This window comes from Mobula hypostoma, chromosome 16 (genome assembly GCF_963921235.1).
Source record: "Mobula hypostoma chromosome 16, sMobHyp1.1, whole genome shotgun sequence".
In the NCBI taxonomy this organism is placed as follows: Eukaryota; Metazoa; Chordata; class Chondrichthyes; order Myliobatiformes; family Myliobatidae; genus Mobula; species Mobula hypostoma.
The window spans coordinates 67,443,891-67,465,569 of record NC_086112.1 but is presented as its reverse complement, the minus strand read 5'-3'; the positions used below and the strand labels follow the sequence as shown (position 1 = coordinate 67,465,569).

General features: G+C 40.9%; 1 protein-coding gene across 1 annotated transcript in view; it reads right to left on the bottom strand.

Moving 5' to 3' along the window:
* The window catches only part of kcmf1 (potassium channel modulatory factor 1), a 124,175-nt gene that overhangs the window by 57,023 nt on the left and 45,473 nt on the right, over positions 1 to 21,679 (bottom strand). The window contains exon 2 of the mRNA XM_063069070.1: positions 8,791 to 8,958. Within this exon, the coding sequence (XP_062925140.1) occupies positions 8,791 to 8,958 (168 nt within the window). The remainder of the gene's footprint in view (positions 1 to 8,790; positions 8,959 to 21,679) is intronic.

Genomic DNA, 21,679 nt, shown 5'->3' with positions numbered 1-21,679 from the left:
GCACCAGCGGCCAACGATGACATGTTGCAGACAGCTTACAAAAAACTACAAGATATACTTCTTCTAGATACGTTTCTTCTTCTGAACTGTGATCGAGTGCAGCCTGTAATTTCCCTTTTAAGGACTACTTTTGAGCCGACTAAACAATCTGAGGGTTTTTGTGATCTGGGTGTCTTAGCAAACTAGACTCTCGAGTGTAGCCATTGCTGGGGATATACGCTGTAGCGCAAGTCAAACTCATGGTCAGCTTCATTACTCCACGCTGATTAAAGCATCAAGCAAGATTAAAATAGCTGAAGATGAGAGTGGAAAACGAACAGGTGTTCAGTGCTGTCTGCCTGCAGCTAACTGGAAATACTTTCTTCTCTCTAAAATACCACACCACCAGGTTTGGGAGCGGTTGTTGCTCTGTAGCCATTGGGCTCCTGGTTGGATTTCACTCACTTCAACGTTGAATGGGCTGCGCAGCTGTGAACTCTCATTCAGAGACTCTGAAGATCATCGTCCATGTATTTTGTTTACTTTTTTTACTATTTTGGACAACTTGATCAAGGTGCTTCAGTGCTGAACTGACAGCTACTCTCACCTGCAACAATCGGCACTCGCCTCAGCACTGAATTTGCTCCGTGGCTGTGGCCTCACTTTTGATGACTCTGTGGTTAATGTTCAGTGTATTTTTTATTGCACAATTTATTCTTGCCCCCACTCCACACACACACACAGTGTTTGACAGTCTGCTGAGTGAGTTCTATTGTGTTTCTTTGTCTTGTGGCTGCCTGCAAGAAGATGAATCTCAAGGTTGTACACAGTATACATACTTTGAAAATAAATGTACTTTGAACATTGATTATTTATAGAAGATCCATTGAATAATTGGTCCTAGATCAACAATATCCTCTAATAGAGAAATTAAGACAAAAGCATCTGCAAATGTTTCCACAAGAATGTTTATGAAACAATTTACAAACTGTCTCTAATTTTTGGGAAAAAACTGTTCATCCTTTCAGTCAAAACATGAGATACTCAAAAATCTAATTGATTTATTTATATTCCTATGTGTAGAGTTGAGTCAACAATTTTGTTCAGATTTCAAAGCAGGAGTAAAGCAAGTGTCTTGGTCTGATGGAGGCTGTTCCATTGCATCACAATTTCTTTGGGTTGAAGAGGTTCATTCAATAAGACCATAAGAGATAGGAGCAAAATCAGGCCATTCGGTTAGGTAAAAGACATTTACAGAAATCTAAAAGGGGGGGGTGGTTTGGCTTTGCCAATTTTTAGATTTTACTGCTGGGCAATTAATATTAGATATTTAAAATTTTGGTTATGGGACTTGGACGTAAATTCAAGTCCACATTGCGTAAATCTTGAACGTAATTCTTTACACATCAAAGTTGCTGGTGAACGCAGCAGGCCAGGCAGCATCTGTAGGAAGAGGTGCAGTCAGGACGAAGGGTCTCGGCCTGAAACGTCGACTGCACTTCTTCCTACAGATGCTGCCTGGCCTGCTGCGTTCACCAGCAACTTTGATGTGTGTTGCTTGAATTTCCAGCATCAGCAGAATTCCTGTTGTTTGCATGTAATTCTTTACAAGGGTTTTCGTTGGGTTCTATTTTAGGGACTTCACTTCCCTTTACTCTTTCTAAATTGTATAAACAAATGGATAACCCAATAGTAAAATATACTTTACGTATATGGTTTCAATTTCAAAAATTTTTTGGGTTGAATCAATTTATTTTAGTAAGTCCTATTATGTCTAATTTCTTCTTTCAACCCTATATTATGGATCAAGCATATTTGGCTTGGAAAACTAAAGGTACAGTATGTTTTTGTGATATATTTTTGGATAATTGCTTCATGTCCTTTGAACAATTATCTAATAAATATAACTTGTCTAGATCCCATTTTTTTAGATATTTACAGATTAGAAATTTCTTAAAGACTGTCTTTCCTACCTTCCCGAATTTATATTCAACAGATATTTTGGAAAACATTTTAGATTTAAATCCTTTTCAGAAAGGTTTAATAGCAACTATTTATAATATAATTATGAAAATACGTCCAGACGTATTTAACAAAGTTAAGACTGATTGGGAAAGGGAACTTAAAATTACTTTACCGATTGAAAAATGGGAAAAAAAATTCTTCAATTATTTAACTCATCCTCTGTATGTGCTAAACATGCTTTGATACAGTTTAAAGTAGTGCACAGGGCTCACATGTCCAAGGATAAATTAGCTCGTTATTATTCCCATATAAATCCTATATGCGATAGATGTCACTTTGAGATAGCTTCTTTAACTCATACGTTTTGGTCATGTCCTTTTTTGAAAAAATATTGGAAAGATATTTTTGATATTATTTCAAGTGTTCTGAATATTGATTTACAACCTCACCCTATTACTGCAATTTTTGGGTTACCAATGATAGAATCAAGTAATTTAATCTCTCCAGCTCGTCGGATGATTGCATTTCTCACATTAATAGCTAGAAGATCCATTTTGCTGAAAGAGATTAATCCTCCCACCACATTTCATTGGTTCTCTCAAACTATGTAATGTTTAAACTTAGAAAAAATTAGAAGTGTTATTTATGATCCCTCTATTAAATTCGAAAAGACTTGGAGGCCATTTATTCAACATTTCCATATGATGTAATTTGACCTTTTCCAAACTTATTCTATTTCTTTTTAATATATGTTGAGAGGAGTGGAGTCGACGACACTAATGGTTCTTTTTTCTGATGTTACATAACAGCCCATGTCTCTTTTTTTTAAGTTTAGTTGGTTAACATTGTTTAGGTTAGTTTTAATTTTGGGGTATATTTTTATATATTTTTTCCTTTTTCATGATTTTTTTCCTTTTTTTTAATGTATATTATATCTGTATCCTGTATGATTGGGAGGTTTAATACCCGTGTGTCAACTGGGTTTATAGTTAAATATGTTAATTATAACAATGTAATCCTAATAACTTTGTATCAATATTATGTTATGTTTACCATTTGAAACCAATAAAAAGATTGAAAAAGAAAGGCCATTTGGTCCATGGGGTCTACTCTGTCATTTCATCACGGCTGATCCATTTTCCCTCTCAATCCCCATTCTCCTGCCTTCTCCCCATATTCTTTCATGCCCTGACGAATCAAGAACCCATCAACCGCTGCCTGAAATAAATCCAATGTCCTGGCCTTCACAGCTACCTGTGGCAACAAATTTCACAGAATCACCACTCTCTGGCTAAAGAAATTCCACCTCATCTTGTTCTAAATGGTCATCCCTCTATGCTGAAGCTGTGCCCTCTCGTCCTGGACTCCACCACTTTAGGAAACTTCCCGTCTACAAACATTATCGGATGGACTTAAGAGTCCGCTGCGGTCGGGTGCTTCCAATGGTGCTGCATCGGCAAGTTTGCGGCGCTTGGAGGATCATGGCAGGGAGAGTTTCTCCCTTCTACTGCCTGCGTAAGATGATGAGGCTATTGGGAGTGTGTGACTTTTTTTTACCGTGCGCATGGTCTGCTCATCAAATTATGGTATTGCTTTGCACTGTTGTAACTATATGTTATAATTATGTGGTTTTGTAAGTTTTAGTCTTGATTTGTCCTGCGTTTTCTTGTGATATCATTCTGGAGGAACGTTGTCATTTTTTAATGCATGAATTTCTAAGTGACAATAAATGAGGACTGAGTGTCCTCATAATCTAATTATCTAGGCATTTCATCATTTAATAGGTTTCAATGAGGTCCCCCTTCATTCTTCTAAATTCCAGCAAGTACAGGCCCAGAGCCATCAAATGCTCCTCATACAATAACCTTTCATTCCTGGAATCACTCTTGTAAACCTCCCCTGAACCCTCTCCAATGTCAGCACATCCTTTATTAGATAAAGTAAGGCCTCACAAGTGCCTTATAAAGCCTCAGCATACCATCCTCGCTTTTATATTCTAGTCCTCTTAAAATGAATGTTAACATTAGGAAGGTGAAGTACTATTTCAAAATGCCGTCAAGTGTTTCTAATTGATAAAAGCATAATTGAAGCCCATAGCAATGTGGGCAAAGTTCACTGTGGCGCAGATTAGATAGAAGTAAACAGTTGTTTGTCAGATTAGAGATGGAGATATTCCTTTTGATACATGTTTTGATCTAGACTTGGGCAGATCGTAAATTAATTTCAGTATTGAAAAATAAAACAAAGTACAAGGGATAGTAACAGATTTCAAGATATTGGAATGTAAGTGGAATCTCAATTTAATACTAAGGATTGAGGAGAGATGCATGTTGAAAAGAAACTAGAAACAGGGAATGCCATTGAGATGATAAAAATTAAGGCCATGGGAGAACTCTGGTTTTGCAGAGGCATGCCATGCAGAAGCAAAGAGGTTTATACAAAAACACAAGTGATTCTGCAAACGTTGGAAATCCAGAGCAACACACACAAAATGCTGGAGGAACACAGCAAGCTAAGCAACATCTATGGAAATGAATAAAGCGTCAATGTTTCAGCTGAGATCCTTCTTCAGGACAGGTTTATACAAAACTTTACTGATTATGCTTCAGTTGCAGCATTAATCTGATTTTGGATGCAACAGTTAACAAAATCCTAGAAAAAGAGAGGAAATTTACTGCAATGACAATGAGTGTGTTTTGAGATCAGGGATTGTCAAGTTAATGGGAGCTCAAAAATTATCAAATGACACCGAGAAACCAACTGGAAAGCACAATTTCAAATAAGTGGCAAAATAATTTCTTGGGGAGTTAGGTGAAGGTATGAGAGTGAGGAGAAAGAGGAGGGGTTGCTACGATGGGGAAATGAAAAACTGTTTCAAAGTTACTTTGTATTACATATATAACGCACTGGTAATGGAATCATCATCAAAACCAATTTTCAACTCTGGAAATATAAAAACCTGAAAGGTAATGCGAAAAAGAGCAACGGAGTAAAGTGCCTTTCAAAAAGCAGTTTTCACTTCCAGACAACTCAATCATTTCTGCGTGCACTAATATGTTGCCTATCATCTGATATAGTCAATGCTTTTGTATAGGAGAAGTTCAAAACAAGTTTTTTTTTAAATTTAAAATTTATTGTTGGTGGTTATCATTTTGAATCCACTCCAAGGATAGAGAACCAAGAAATCAAAGCACTATACAGTCCGAGTAACCTGATGTTTATAAAAAAGCTTAAATTACTTGCAACCTTTGGGTTTACTGCTGAGCTCCTCTTCTCAAGTTTGAAAATGGAACAATAATCTGTAGATATTTTTAAAACTGAGGCCCAAAAATGAAAACTGAACTTTTAATTTCCTTTACCAGTTAGTATTTGAATCTTTCCTGGAGAATGTTGTTATAAATAATGATTTCAATGTTTCAACATTACATACAGAAAATAGTCCACCTTAATATCAGGGTAGAAACTTTTTAATAACTGTTTCTCCTAATTTTCCACACTCATATCCAATAGATATTTTGGAAAAAATTTTAGATTTAAACCTTTCTCAGAAAGGTGTTGTAGCAATTATTTATAATATAATTATGAATTTATGTCTTGATGTATCTAATAAAATTAAAACTGATTGGGAAAGAGAACTTAAGATTATTATACCGATTGAAAAATGGGAAAAAATTCTTCAATTAGTTAATTCATCCTCTGTATGTGCTAAACATGCGTTGATACGGTTTACAGTAGTGCACAGGGCTCACATGTCTAAAGATAAACTATCTCGTTATTATTCTTATATAAATCCTATATGTGATAAATGTCATTCCAAGATAGCTTCTTTAACTCATATGTTTTGGTCATGTTCTTTGCTGAAAAAATATTGGGAAGACATTTTTGATATTATTTCAACGATTTTGGATATAGACTTACAACCTCACCCAATTACTGCTATTTTTGGCCTACCAATGATAGAATTAAATCATTTAACCTCTTCAGCTTGTCAGATGATTGCATTTCTTACTTCAATGGCTAGAAGATCCATTTTGCTGTATTGGAAAGAGATTAACCCCCCTACTATATTTCACCGGTTCTCACAAACTCTGTTGTGTTTAAATTTGGAAAAAATTAGATGTGTAGTTTATGATCCTTTCATTAAATTCGAAAAGACTTGGAGGCCATTTATTCAGCATTTTCATATGATGTGATTTGATCATTTCCAAACGTATTTTACTGCTCTGTAATATTGGTTGAGAGGAACGGAGTTGCCGACACTAAGGGTTTTCATTTCTCCCATTTTTTTTATGATGTTAAAACAGCCCAGGTCTTTTTTTTAAGTGTAGTTGATTAATTCTGTTTAGATTTAGTTTTTTTTGGGGGGGAGGGTTATTTTTATTTTTTTTTCCTTTTTCATGATTTTTGTCTAGTTATTTCTCTTTGTTCTATATTATTCATTGATATCCTTTATGATTGGGAGTTTTGTCAATCAATTTTTTAGTTCTATAACTACTCTTAATTATAACAATGTATTCCCAATAACTTTGTATTACTACTATGTCATGTTTATATTTTGTGAAACTAATAAAAAGATTGAAAAAGAAAGATAATGTCAGGGCATGGTGGCTTGAGAATCAAAAATTTAGATCAACCAAAGTATATGCCACAATAAAATTATAGTCATTCTAATGTTTCGGGCAGATGGAGCTCATCAGCCTGGGAAGCCAGTCCATCTAAGAGAGGTTAAACTTTGATTTCAAACCACTGCTGCCTTGCAGCCAAACCCACTCATGGGAAAGGCTTCAGGAATAAACCCCGAGGACAAATCTGGAGCTGGAGTCCCTAAGGCAGTCCGACATTGCCTTCAACCTCGTTGTGGCAACTCCTGCGACGACACTGGAGCCAAGCTGTATTAGCCCTTGCCCTTCCCTTGGACAACATCGGTATCGTAGAGAGAGGAGACTTGCTGCGTGGGCAACTGCCAGTCTTCCATACAACCTTGCCCAGGCCTGCGCTCTGGAGAAGCAAGACTTTCCATGGTCTCGCAAGACTAACGGATGCCACCATTCTAATGTACACTAACCATCCAGTATTTCAATATTCTGAGCACAGTTATGTGATCACATTATTCAATGCATAATTTTCAGAAAAGATGCTTACACTGAATCAGAAATTTCTAAACTAATTGATTAGAAAAATGATCAAATACTGGCACGATCCCAATTTTGTAAAACTTAGTTGGCATCTTATTTGTAGTCAATATCAATTCTCTCCACCAGTAATATAAAACACTGTGGCCAGAAGTATATACTATTTATTGATGTACAACAATAACTCAAACCTAACTTCAAATAGCACTACCTTCTGAACAATCTTAATCATTGAAAAGGGCAACTGCTGTCCCATTATTAAATGACAAAGCATTCAAGTTGTCCTCTAAACACTTTACTGAACTAAGTCTGCACCCAACGTCTGAAGTGTCCAATAAGAGCTAACTGCCACCAGTATTTTGAGTATTTACACGCTAATTTTCCATGATGTTCCTTCTGAAAATAGCAACTTAGTAAATTTCTGAGAACTTTAAATTTCTATAGTTCAAATACAAATTTGAAATTTGCTTTGGTAATTATACAAAAATTACCTCAAGGCTCTATGTGACTTCTAGCAGTAGGTGGCACTGTAAATATAGTAAATGGAAAACATCAGGATGTCACTCCACCCAGTATAAAAAAACCTCAGGAATTTATTTATAGTTTCCCTGGATCAATTAAATACAGTAGATACCATCACCAATGAACATCTATGCTCAGAAATATGAAAAATCTGATTAATGGAAAATCTTTAAGGCAGTTAAACAATTATTGAAGTGAAAACTGAACTTTAAAACAAAATTAGACACAGACAGTGAACCAGAACTCTAATGGAATTTTGCTGCCAACAAATAATGAAACCTTGAAGTAGATGAGAGTATAAAACACAGAACAAAATGACAGCACCAACCTTAGGCAAAACCCATAACAACAACTGTATTTGTTTACAAAATAATTCTCCCACCCCCCCCTACCCCAACAGTGCTGCTGGAAATTAACTGAGCTATCCTCAAGGCTTACTATAGAGAGGAAGCGATGAACCCTAGTGCTAAACCCAAACATCCCACTGTCATGAAAGTGTGATTAACCAGAAAATTGGAACTTTTCATAGAGGATGGTGCCAAAAGGAGAATTAATTTGCTAGCAGGGACTTGTATTGTTTAAGCATATTGCACAACTCCAAAACTGCACAATGCCAACTCTACAAGCAAAATTTACAACATTTATTCACTACCATGTAATGAACATATGTTACCCTTCCATTGTCCCCCCACCACCCCAACTCCAAGAATAAAATGTCCAAAATCTGCCATGCTCATCTATATATGCCCCTCTGTCAACCAGCAAAATAAAATCACAAATACCAAGTACTATCAGGATTTACTAAGCACTGCACTCAGCATCACCACTGACACCTATCCTCTGCACTCTGCCTTCCATCCCTCCTTTCAATTATCTCTACATCTGTTTGATTCATTTGACATTAATTTATGCAAAAATAAAACTGATGTAAATGAGATCTACTCAAAAATTGTCACATTCAAAACTGCAAGAATTTTGAGCCTGAAGTTCTCAGAGGCAAGAGTTTATATGAGGTACACAAGATGATAAAGACTTACCATCAAGACATAAAAAAGTTTGATAAATCCCAAATTATTTTATTGATTTCAAAAGAACCAGAACAAATCAATACTAAATAGGAAATTTTCTTTTCAGCCTTTACAGCAAATTATTTTATTCGTAACAGAAATAAAGTATTCGTAAAAATACCTACCAAAATCTACTCTTGTTAATATGCACTGCATTGGATGATCAGTTGTATGTCTCGTAGTAGTAGCCCCACTTTCATAACAAGATGCACAAAGGTCGTAGTCGTAGCAAATTAAGCACTTATATCTGCGGCCTCGAAAATTTCCTTTTAAACATGCATCACAACTGACACCTGGAAAACGAGGAATCAGAGAAAATGTCAATTATCAGTTTTTGTTTGTCAGGTTACCAAAGAGGTCTTGCAAAAGTTTGAAAAGAAAATAACCAGTACAGTGTTTAGATATTAATTATTGCATTCACTTATTTTTTTGTTTTGATAAATGCAAAATCTCAGTTGTGCTTCAGACAGCTCAACTTATGAAACATGAGAAAACCAGGCCCAGTTTTGAAAAATTACTTGTAGTTGTATAGTTGCTTATAGATTTACGCAAGATAATCATACTGTTATCCAGTTATCAATTACAATATTGGCAAGGAGAAATGGTATTCAGGCCAATGTGTTTGTCCAAAGATCCTTAATCACTGTTTTAGGAACATCTTCTTCCCCCTCGCCATGAGATTTCTGAATAGTACATGAACTAGTTCCTTTTGTGCACAATTATTGTAACTTTTAATAATTTTGTTCCATGAGTTTGCTCCGTTAAGGTTGTTATAGCCGGGGGTGTTACTGGGAATAAGCTCCCACTACCTATTAAATGCTCCCAATAGATTGCGTCCCAAACAGCCTCTGGCAACCAAGTCCAGCTCTTGGACTTCACGTGTGGCTTAACCGTTTCTACTGACACAAGGGGTAGAATCAGTAACTTCTGGTAGATGGGGCTTGTCAGCTGTGGTTGGCAGCTCATCTACGAGAAGGAAAACTGATCTTAAATCTCCACTGCCTTGTGACTGTACCGACTCAGGGGAAAGTCTTTAGAGTAAACCCTGAGGAAAAATCCAGAGCTGGAGTTCTCAGGCAGCCCTACAGGGGTACTTGCATGTGGAATGCAACATTTATGGCCAACTCTGACCAAAGGAGGTCCTCAATAGTAACTTTTATGTCTTGCACTGTATATCCACCACTAAATTACGAATTTCAAGACATATGCCAGTGATAATAAACCCGATTCTGATTTGATTCATGAGTGTATGTGCAGCAGTTAGCAAAATTGCCTCAGTTCCAAGGACCTGGATGCTATCTGCACGGAGTATGCATAATTTTCCTCTGACCATGTGGTCTTATTCCAGGTACTCAGGGTTCTTCTTGCACCTTAAAGATGTGGAGTCTACGTTAAGCAGCACGTGGTAAGAAAAACAGCATCAGTGTTCCATCAGAACTGTAAGATAATTCGCAGGAGGTGGTTAGACAATAGGCAATAGGTGCAGGAGTAGGCCATTCGGCCCTTCAAGCCAGTACCGCCATTCACTGTGATCATGGCTGATCATCCACAATCAGTACCCCGTTCCTGCCTTCTCCCCATATCCCTTGACTCCGCTATCTTTAAGAGCTCTATCTAACTTTCTTGGAAGAATCCAGAGAATTGGCCTCCACTGCCTTCTGAGGCAGAGCATTCCACAGATCCACAACCCTCTGTGTGAAAAAGTTTTTCCTCAACTCCATTCTAAATGGTCGGATCCTGACCCGGATCTGGGCCGTACTCTCCAAATATCCGGACCTGCCTCTTGGTTTTTTTGCACTACCTTACTTTCCATTTTTTCTATTTTCTATTTATGATTTATAATTTAAATTTTTAATATTTACTATCGATTTGTAATGCAGGGAGTGGGAAGCGCAGAAACAAATATCGCTGTGATGATTTACATTCTAGTATCAATTGTTTGGCAACAATAAAGTATAAAGTATAAAGTCTACCGCTTCTTCTTAAACCGTGGCTTCTGGTTCTGGACTCCCCCAACATCAGGAACATGTTTCCTGCCTCTAGTGTGTCCAATCCCTTAATAGTCTTATATGTTTCAATCAGATCCCCTGTCATCCTTCTAAATTCCAGTGTATACAAGCCCAGTCACTCCAATCTCTCAACATATGACATTCCCACCATCCCAGGAATTAACCCAGTGAACCTACGCTGCACTCCCTCCATAGCAAGAATGTCCTTCCTCAAAGTTGGTGACCAAAACTGCACATAATACTCCAGATGGGGACTCACCAGGGCCTTGTACAACTGCAGAAGGACCTCTTTGCTCCTATACTCAACTCCCCTTGTTATGAAGGCCAACATGCCATTAGCTTTCTTCACTGCCTGCTGTACCTGCATGCTTACTTTCAGTGACTGATGAACAAGGACACCCAGATCTCATTGTACTTCCCCTTTTCCTAGCTTGACACCATTCAGTTAGTAATCTGCCTTCCTGTTCTTGCCATCAAAGTGGATAACCTCACATTAAACTGCATCTGCCATACATCTGCCCACTCACCCAACCTGTCCAAGTCACCCTGAAACCAGCTACACTACTTCCACTGGCTCTCCCTTGTCCATTTTCATAGTTACATCCTCAAAAAATTCCAGAAGATTAGTCAAGCATGATTTCCCCTTCATAAATCCATGCTGACTCGGACCTATCCTGCCACTGCTATCCAAGTATGCAGCTATTTCATCTTTTATAATTTACTCCAGCATCTTCCCCACCACTGATGTCAAACTAACTGGACTATAATTGCCTGTTTTCTCTCTCCCTCCTTTCTTAATAAGTGGGATAACATTAGCTACCCTCCAATCTGCAGGAACTGATCCTGAATCTATAGAACATTGGAAAATGATTACCAATACGTCCACAATTTCTAGAGCCACCTCCTTAAGTATCCTGAGATGCAGACCATCAGGCCCTGGGGATTTATCAGCCTTCAGTCCCATCAGTTTACCCAACACCATTTTCTGCCTAATGCGAATTTCCTTCAGTTCCTCCGTTAACCTAGGTCTTCTGGCCACTATTACATCTGGGAACACGAGGAATTCTGCAGATGCTGGAAATTCAAGCAACACACTTGAAAGTTGCTGGTGAACGCAGCAGGCCAGGCAGCATCTCTAGGAAGAGGTACAGTCGATGTTTCGGGCCGAGACGCTTCGTCAGGACTAACTGAAGGAAGAGCCAGTAAGAGATTTAATCAGTAAGAGCTCCATCCCTCCCCTTCCTGTCTTCTCCTATCATTTTGGATCTCCCCCTCCCACTTTCAAATCTCTTACTAGCTCTTCCTTCAGTTAGTCCTGACGAAGGGTCTCAGCCCGAAACATCAACTGTACCTCTTTCTAGAGATGCTGCCTGGCCTGCTGCGTTCACCAGCAATTTTGATGTGTATTACATCTGGGAGATTGTTTGTGTCTTCCCTAGTGAAGACAGATCCAAAGTTAGAATGCTACAAAGTCAGATCACTTGTTCAAATATTGCGCAAATTTCAGTTATTTAATAATTTTGATTAAAAAATCCATTACTGGTTTAAGTGTCAGCATGAAGATTCTGTTAGTACTTGCCACTCATACTTGTACCCGTCTGAGCTTCTTGCACAGAATTTGTCCAAATTACAACATTAATAAAAAGCTAGAATAAATTTTATTTAAATATACTTAAATGTACTTATACAGATTACATAAAAAATGAAATTTTTATATATAGTCACGTGACAGACAGCAATAGTGCTAACTTAGAGCATCTGAGACTAGTCAGCAGGTCCATACAGCAGAGATTCCCAATTTTTAAACAGTAATGTTGTTCAACAGATGATGTTGGAGATCACTTTGTTTCCAAACTTTAAAAAGTTCAGTGACATAATGAACTATCTTTATTACATCAACAGTACTGAAAACAAATACAGTGACAATACAAAATGCTGAGATATAAATCACACATTTAGATGCCATTAAAGCATCTCAGATCAATACACAAGAGATTCTGGAACTGCTGGACATACAAAATGCTGCAGGAACTCAGCAAGTCAAGCAGTGTCTACGAAGGGAAATGAACAAGTGACATTTTGAGCCGAGGGACTTTATCATGACCAGAAAGCAAGACCAGAAGCCAGAATAAAAGATAGGTGGAGGGTAGAAGCATAAGTCGGCAAGTGAGAGCAACAGGGAGAGGGTATGCAGGGCGAGGGGAGAGAGGGGGAGGGGAGAGAGGGGGAGGGGAGAGAGGGGGAGGGGAGAGAGGGGGAGGGGAGAGAGGGGGAGGGGAGAAAGGGGGAGGGGTGAGAGAGAGAGGGGAGAAAGGGGAGGGGTGAGAGAGAGAGGGGAGAAAGGGGGAGGGGTGAGAGAGAGAGGGGAGAAAGGGGGAGGGGTGAGAGAGGGGGGGAGAAAGGGAGAGGGGTGAGAGAGGGGGAGAAAGGGGGAGGGGTGAGAGAGAGGGGGGAGAAAGGGGGAGGGGTGAGAGAGAGGGGGGAGAAAGGGGGAGGGGTGAGAGAGAGGGGGGAGAAAGGGGGAGGGGTGAGAGAGAGGGGGGAGAAAGGGGGAGGGGTGAGAGAGAGGGGTTCAATGCATTCTATCCTTCGTTGACCATCAAAACATGAAGGAACCATGATGAACTCCCACAGCCCCTGAAGATCCTGTGACTTCAGTCTCTGAGGCTGACATGCAGGCAGCCTTCAGGAGGATGAATCGACAAAAATCATACAACTCAGACATCGTACAGGCCAAGTACTGAGAACTTTTACCTCTAGCTTTAGCAGTCTGAGGTAACTACCTGCTTCAAGTATGCTTCAATTAAACCAGTACCCAAGAAGAATGTGATAACCTGCCTTAAAGATCATCACCCAGTGGCACTTACATCCACAGTGATGAAATGTTTTGGGAGGTTGATGATGAAAATATCAACTTTTGCCTGAGAGTTCACTCCAATTTGCCTACCAGTGCAACAGGTCTACAGCAGATGCCATCTCACTGGCTCTTCACTCACCCCTGGAAAATCTGGACAGCAAAGTATACACAAGGATGCTCTTAATCGACTACAGCTTGGCAGTTAATACCATTATCCCCTCAAAATTAATCAACAAGCTTCAAGACCTTGGCCACAATACCTCCTTGTGCAACTGGATCCTTAATTTCCTCCTTTGCAAGCTGTGGGAGAGCTTCGCACACTTGCCATGTATGAAGGTGGTGATATTATCCCTCGAGAAATATTAAGACTGAGCAATAAGTCATGGTCCATCAGTGAATTTCACTTCCCACAACTGTGTGATTAAATATAAAATTTCATCCAATTTCACATGATACATGATGAACAAATATCATAAAACTCAAGTTGTGTGTATCCAGTGATCAGGTCATTTACCACATTCCAACTTTGTCATTGCTTCCTTTTCTTTGGCTCTGGTGTTGACTGCATTTTAGCTGAAATTACAAATTCAAGCAAAAGGTTTAAAACTATCTGCTCAGAGCTGCATAGTACTGCATGCTCTGCCTTTCATCAAGCTCTTTTCAACAAAATGCTTGAATCTAAATTTCCAATTTGTGGACTCCTCTCACATTAGATTTTATAGCATTATTCTCCAAAGCCATATTTATGTTTTTTGACGACACCACTGTCATAGGCTCAATTAAAGGTGGTGACAAATCAGTATGTAAAAGGGAGATTGAAAATCTGGCTGAGTGGTGCCATAGCAACACCCTCTCCCCCAATGTCAGCAAGACAAAGGAGCTGATTATTCAATCAGGAGGAGAAAACCAGAGGTCCATGAGCCAGTCCTTATTGGGAGACCAGAGATGAAGAGGATTAGCAACTTTAAATTCCTTAGTGTTATTATTTCAGAGGACCTGTCCTGGGCCCAGAACGCAAGTGAAATTACAAAGAAAGCACAACAGCACCTCTACTTCCCAAGAAGTTTACCAAGATTTGGCACAGCATCTAAAACTTTGACAAACTTCTACAGATATGTGGCAGTGAGCAGACTGATTGCATCACAGCCTGAAATGGAAACACCAATGACATCGAACAGAAAATCCTATAAAAAGTAGCAGTCACATCATGGATAAAGCCCTCCCCGCCATTGAGCACATCTACAAGAAGCGTTGTAGCAGGAAAGCAGCATCCATCATCGGGGACCCACACCACTAGGATATGCTCTTTTCTCGCTACTGCCATCAGTAAGGTGGTATAGGAACCTCAGGACTCACACCACCAGGTTGTTAAAGTTACTACCCTTCGACCATCAGGCTCTGGAACCAAAGGGAATAACTTCACTCAACTTCACTTGCCGCATCATTGAAATGTTCCCACAATCTATTGACTCACGTTCAAGGATTCTTCATCTCATGTTCTCAATATTTATTGCTTATTATTTTAATATATTTCTTTTTGTATTTGCACAGTTTGTTGTTTTTTGCACATTGGTTGAATGCCCTGCTGGTGCAGTCTTTCATTGATTCTATTGTAATTACTGGACTTATTGAGTAGGCTCTCAAGAAAATGAATCTCAGGGTTGTATATGGTGACATACATGTACCTTGATAATAAATTTAACTTGAACTTTGAAAATTCTCCAGAAGTGCTAATAACAGAACTTGGGTTTCATTAAACATAGTTCAGGAGCAGGTCAGGCAGCTCAACACACTGCCTAAAATATTAGGCATGAGTCTTTAGAATACCCTTGCTCTAAAGAACGCCAGAAGAAGAGTTTGATTATTTTTTTTAAGGCAGATGTAGAATAGATATTTCAAAAGCAAGAGGTTGAAAGGCTAGCATGAGTTGATAGGACACAGTTGATTTGTCATGATCTTATTAAATTCTGAACAGGATAGCACAGGACAGTTAACATCTTAGTCCATGTGTATTTTGTAACTCTTTTGTTCTGGACACCAGTGACTACCAGGAATAGTCTGATTGGCAACCGGGAATAGTCCGATGACAGCGTGGAGAGACAGCGGACAGGAAAGACTGGCACCGGGGGTGTCAGGATTGGCAGTCCGGGCACCAGCTCAGAAGAGCACCCACCTCTTGAAGCTTCTCGTTTTAATGGAGAAACATACCCTCGGGGTCCTCCGAGAGGGAGGGAGAATGATGGACCCAATCAGACGGATACAGTTAATTACAGGGAACGACTACAACCAAGAGCTAGGATAAGAGGCTCTGGGTGTCCAACGTGTTGGTGTGGGAGAGCGTTTTCCAGCATCAAAGGTTTACGAGTCCACCAAGCAAAGTCGAAGTGCTATTCCATCCCAGTGGATGAAGATCAGATTTCTTCACCAAGCACAGATGATGTGGTCTTTTCAACCACTGATTCACAAGCCACAGTGATTCACTCTGGAGAGCGTCATCATACTCCAGGTCAGACGAGAGATAACCCAGGTCAGGTTTCAGACTACAGTATCCAGGTAGATTCTTCACATGATGGCGGTGGCGAGGAGGTAGAGAAGAAGAGGAAGGTCAAGTGGCCAGCAATGGCAGATGAGAAGGCTTGGCGTGTATTTGATGAGGATATCAGTATGATGTTGGAGAACACTCTCAGGGGAACATCAAAGAGAAAGTTGGAAGTGATGGGCGATATGATTTACGATGTTAGAAAGTACAGGTTTGGTTTGGTTGAGTTGAAGAAAACAAAGCCTACACAGCAACCAAGCAGGCGCCAGAAGGGGATTAGCAGGTTGAGGAGAGAGCTTAGATTGTTGAGACAGAGGTGGAAGGTAGCAAGTGAGGGTGACAAGCCAGGGCTTGCTGATCTCCGAGAGAATTTCGAATAAAGTTAGCATCACTCCGTCGTGCAGAGTCACAACGTAAAAGGAGAAAGAAGAGAGAGAAGGCAAGAAAGTCGTTCTTTGAGAACCCTCATGAGTTCACAAAGAAACTGTTTGAACAAAGTAAGAGCGGGCAGCTTAACATCTCTCAACAAGAACTTGAGGAAGCAAGCACTTACTCTAATGAACAGCAGGAGGCCCCTTTGTTTGACATTTCAGGGCTTGTGAAGCCTACCAAGCCAGGAGTGAAGTTCGATCTGTCAGAACCCAAACTGGCAGAAGTCGAACGGTTCATCAGAAAGGCAAGGTCAGGCTCAGTGCCAGGACCTAATGGAGTGCCGTATAACGCGTTCAGGAAGTGTGAACAGCTGAGGAAATACTTGTGGAGATTGTTAAAGGTGGTGTGGAGACAAGGTGTTGTTCCTTTGTCATGGAGTGAGGCTGAAGGAGTATACATCCCGAAGGAAGAGAATTCTTCTACATTGAATCAGTTCCGACCAATTTCACTCCTGAATGTAGAGGGGAAGATTATGTTTGACATTCTGGCAGAAAGAATATCTTCATTTGTGATAGAGAATGGATTAGTAGATACATCTGTGCAGAAGGCAGGAATACCAGGCTTCCCAGGATGCCTTGAACATTCTAGTATGATATAGCATACCATCCAGGAGTCAAAAGGTTGAAAAGAAATCTGGCTGTAGTTTGGCTTGATCTGGCAAATGCATATGGTTCTGTTCCCCATGTCCTGATTGAGTTTGCGACGGAATTCCTATGGATTCCTGCTAGGGTGAGGAACTTTGTTATGCAGTACTACAAAGATTTCCGGATGAGGTTTTCCACTCAGCAGTTTACAACTAGGTGGCAGAGCTTGGATGTTGGAATCCCAATGGGATGTGCAATTTCACCCATCCTTTTTGTGTTAGCCATGGAGGTTATTGTGAGGGCTGCAGAATCAGTGGGACAAGGTGTCACACTTGATGGCGGAGAGGAGTTACCACCAATACGAACGTTCTTGAATGACCTTACCCTTTTGGGTCCCAGCACTGAGGCAGTGGAAAATATACTATCTAGACTCGAGGAGCTAATAGATTGGGGAAAAATGAAGTTCAAGACCAAGAAGTCAAGGAGCCTTGTTCTTAGGAGAGGAAAGCCGGTTGACTTCCATTTCACCCTTTATGGAGAGGAGATTCCATCCATTCAGGACCAACCAGTTAAGAGCCTCAGGCGATGGTACACAGAGGAGCTGAGAGACACCAACAGGGTTCAAGAGACAGGAGAACAGATCAGCAGAGGTCTGATGTCTGTTGACGAGTGTGGCTTGCCTGGCAAGTTGAAGTTGTGGTGCTTGCAGTACGGACTGATGCCACGGATAATGTGGCCACTAACTGTCAATGAAGTGGCAATGTCCCACGTTGAGGCAATGGAACAGAAGATCAACAAGTATGTGAAGAAGTGGCTTGGAGTACCGAGTAGCCTCACCAATGTTGCAATCCACAGTAGCCAGACAAAGCTTACCATCCCAGTGCAATCCCTTGTTGAGGAGGTCAAGGTAGCCAAGGTAAGATCATTCTTGATGCTTCGAGACTCAGAAGACCCTGTCATCAAGAACACCCAGCCGGATGTGAGATCAGGCAGGAAGTGGTCAGCCCGTGTAGCAGTTGATGAGGCAGAGTCCAGATTGAAGCAAAAGGAGACGGTTGGGGCTATCCAGCTAGGCCACCAGGGACTTGAGATGGACAACCCACAAGTGGTGGTCATCTTCTACAGGTAAGGAGCGCCATGAGCTTGTAACACAAGAAATACGAGAGGTAGAAGAGGAGAAGAGGTTAACTAAAACAGCTGGCCTGGCTTGCCAAACAAGGGGCTTGAACCCGGTGGGAAAGTGTTGAACAACGACACCTATCTTGGAATGTTCTGTGGCAGATGGAACCGCTCCACATTTCTTTTTTTATGCAGAGCAGTGTACGACCTGCTCCCAACACCTGCCAACCTCAGCACCTGGTATGAAAATAAGACAGTCAGGTGTGCTGCTTGTGGCGAGAAGGGAACACTTCAACATATCTTGAGTGCATGCAGAGTCAATCTTTCCAGTACACGTGGAGACATAACAACGTTCTCAAAGTTGTAACAGAAGTGGTTGAGCAGAGAGTACTGCAGCACAACTTATCTCATGCCCCATGCTGCACAGAACATCGCATATCATTTGTAAAAGAAGGCTCCAAGTCGAGGGTTGTACAGCACAGGATCACAATCAAGCATACTTTCTTCAGCCAATGATTGGTGTGTCAAGGCTGATTTGGACGGGAAAGGCAGTTTCCCGGAGCAAACAGCTTTTACAACATTGCATCCAGATATAATCGTATGGTCTGACACCAGTAGAGAAGCAGTTATTGGTGAACTCACAGTCCCCTGGGAAGACAACATCAATGAAGCCCATGAGCGCAAGTTAACCAAGTATGCAGAGTTGAGATCAGAGTGCAGAGACAGAGGGTGGAAGGTCTCATGCTATCCATTCCAAGTAGGCTGCCGTGGGTTTATTGCGTTCACTCTCCAGAAGTGGCTGCATGACCTTGGCTTCACTAGAAGAGAGATCAAGTCAACCAGCAGGGCTGTAGCTGAGGCAGCAGAGAAAGGATCAGCATGGGTGTGGACCAAGTATGTCCAGAGGGGCAGATAGTCAGACAGTGTATACATATCTTAGAAACATAGAAACATAGAAAATAGGTGCAGGAGTAGGCCATTCGGCCCTTCGAGCCTGCACCGCCATTTATTATGATCATGGCTGATCATCCAACTCAGAACCCAGCCTTCCCTCCATACCCCGTGACCCCTGTAGCCACAAGGGCCATATCTAACTTCCTTTTAAACATAGCTAATGAACTGGCCTCAACAGTTTGCTGTGGCAGAGAATTCCACAGATTCACCACTCTCTGTGTGAAGAAGTTTTTCCTAACCTCGGTCCTAAAAGGCTTCCCCTCTATCCTCAAACTGTGACCCCTCGTTCTAGACCTCCCCAACATCGGGAACAATCTTCCCGCATCTAGCCTGTCCAATCCCTTTAGGATCTTATACGTTTCAATCAGATCCCCCCTCAATCTTCTAAATTCCAACGAGTACAAGCCCAGTTCATCCAGTCTTTCTTCATATGAAAGACCTGCCATTCAGTAGTTGCATGGACACCTGGGGAGTAGATTATCTGTTGGATGGAAGTGACCAACGACTCTGATAGGGGCAGATGCCAAGTTTTTAAGCTCACCGGTGGGAGGTGGTGCTTTAGCACTGCTGGCCCACCACCTCGGGGGAGTCTTGATCATGAGCAGGCCGAAACGCCTGAAGACAGGTGGCAGATCAACTGATGATCCCACTGGTGAGAGCACAGGACAGTTAACATCTTAGTCCATGTGTATTTTGTAACTCTATACTCAGAAGCCAAGCTCTACAATTACAAAGCTTATGAGCAAACAGACATTCCACCTAACTTCTGAAAGTCAAAGATCCTCTATCAACATGTCATTACTGCTAAGTTCCATTGCCCAAAAGCTCTACAAGACTGCGGAAAACCACCTTCCATTTCTTATGAAACACATCTCAAAGACAACAGAAATCTATGAACTTTCTTAATGCAGAGGTCAACCAGTTAAGATAAAAGGTTACTTAGTAACATTTTCACTAGTCATAGAAACATAGAAAACCTAGAGCACAATACAGGCCCTTCGGCCCACAAAGTTGTGCTGAACATGTCCCTACATTAGAAATTACTAGGCTTACCTATAGCCCTCTATTTTTCTAAGCTCCATGTACCCATCCAAAAGTCTCTTAAAAGACCCTATCGCATCTGCCTCCACTACCGTTGCTGGCAGCCCATTCCACACACGCACCACTCTTGAGTAAAAAACTTACCCCTGACATCTCTTCTGAACCTACTCCACAGCACCTTAAGCCTGTGTCCCACTGTGGCAACCATTTCAGCCCTGAGAAAAAGCCTCTGGCTATCCACACGATTAATGCCTCTCATCATCTTATACACCTCTATCAGGTCACCTCTCATCCTCCGTCACTCCAAGGAGAAAAGGCCGAATTCACTCAACTTATTCATAAGGCATGCTCCCCAATCCAGGCAACATCCTTATAAATCTCCTCTGCACCCTTCCTATAGTTTCCACATCCTTCCTGTAGTGAAGTGACCAGAACTAAGCACTGTACCCCAAGTGGGGTCTGACCAATGTCCTATATAGCTGGAACATTACCTCTCGGCTCCTAAGTTCAATTCCAAGATTGATGAAGGCCAATACACCGTACGCCTTCTTAACCACAGAGTCAACCTGCGCAGCTGCTTTGAGCGTCCTATGGACTTGGATCCCAAGATCCCTCTGATCCTCCACACTGCCAAGAATCTTACCATTAATACCATATTCTGCCATTATATTTGACCTACCAAAATGAACTACTTCACACTTGTCTGGGTTGAACTCCATCTGCCACTTCTCAGCCCAGTTTTGCATCCTGTCAATGTCCCGCTATAACCTCTGACAGCCCTCCACACCATCCACAACACTTCCAACCTTTGTGTCTTCAGTAAACTTACTAACCCGTCCCTCCACTTCCTCATCCAGGTCATTTATAAAAATCACGAAGAGTGAGGGTCTCAGAACAGTTTCCTGAGGCACACCACTGGTCACTCAACTCAATGCAGAATATGACCCACCTACAACCACTCTTTGCCTTCTGTGGGCAAGCCAGTTCTGGATCCACAAAGCAATGTCCCCTTGGATCCCATGCCTCCTTACTTTCTCAATAAGCCGTGCATGGGGTACCTTATCAAATGCCTTGCTGAAATCCATACACACTACATCTACTGCTCTACCTTCATCAATGTGTTTAGTCACATCCTCAAAAAATTCAAACAGGCTAATAAGGCATGACCTGTCCTTGAAAAAGCCATGCTGACTATCCCTAATCATATTATACCTCTCCAAAGGTTCATAAATCCTGCCTCTCAGGATCTTCTCCATCAACTTACCAACCACTGAGGTAAGACTCACTGGTCTATAATTTCCTGGGCTATCTCTACTCCCTTTCTTGAATAAAGGAATAATATCCACAACCCTCCATTCCTCCAGAACCTCTCCCATCCCCATTGATGGTGCAAAGATCATCGCCAGAGGCTCAGTCAAATATATAATCTATAAATCAGAACCTGAGATGTACTGAGTGGGTAGACTGAAGAAATTTTTT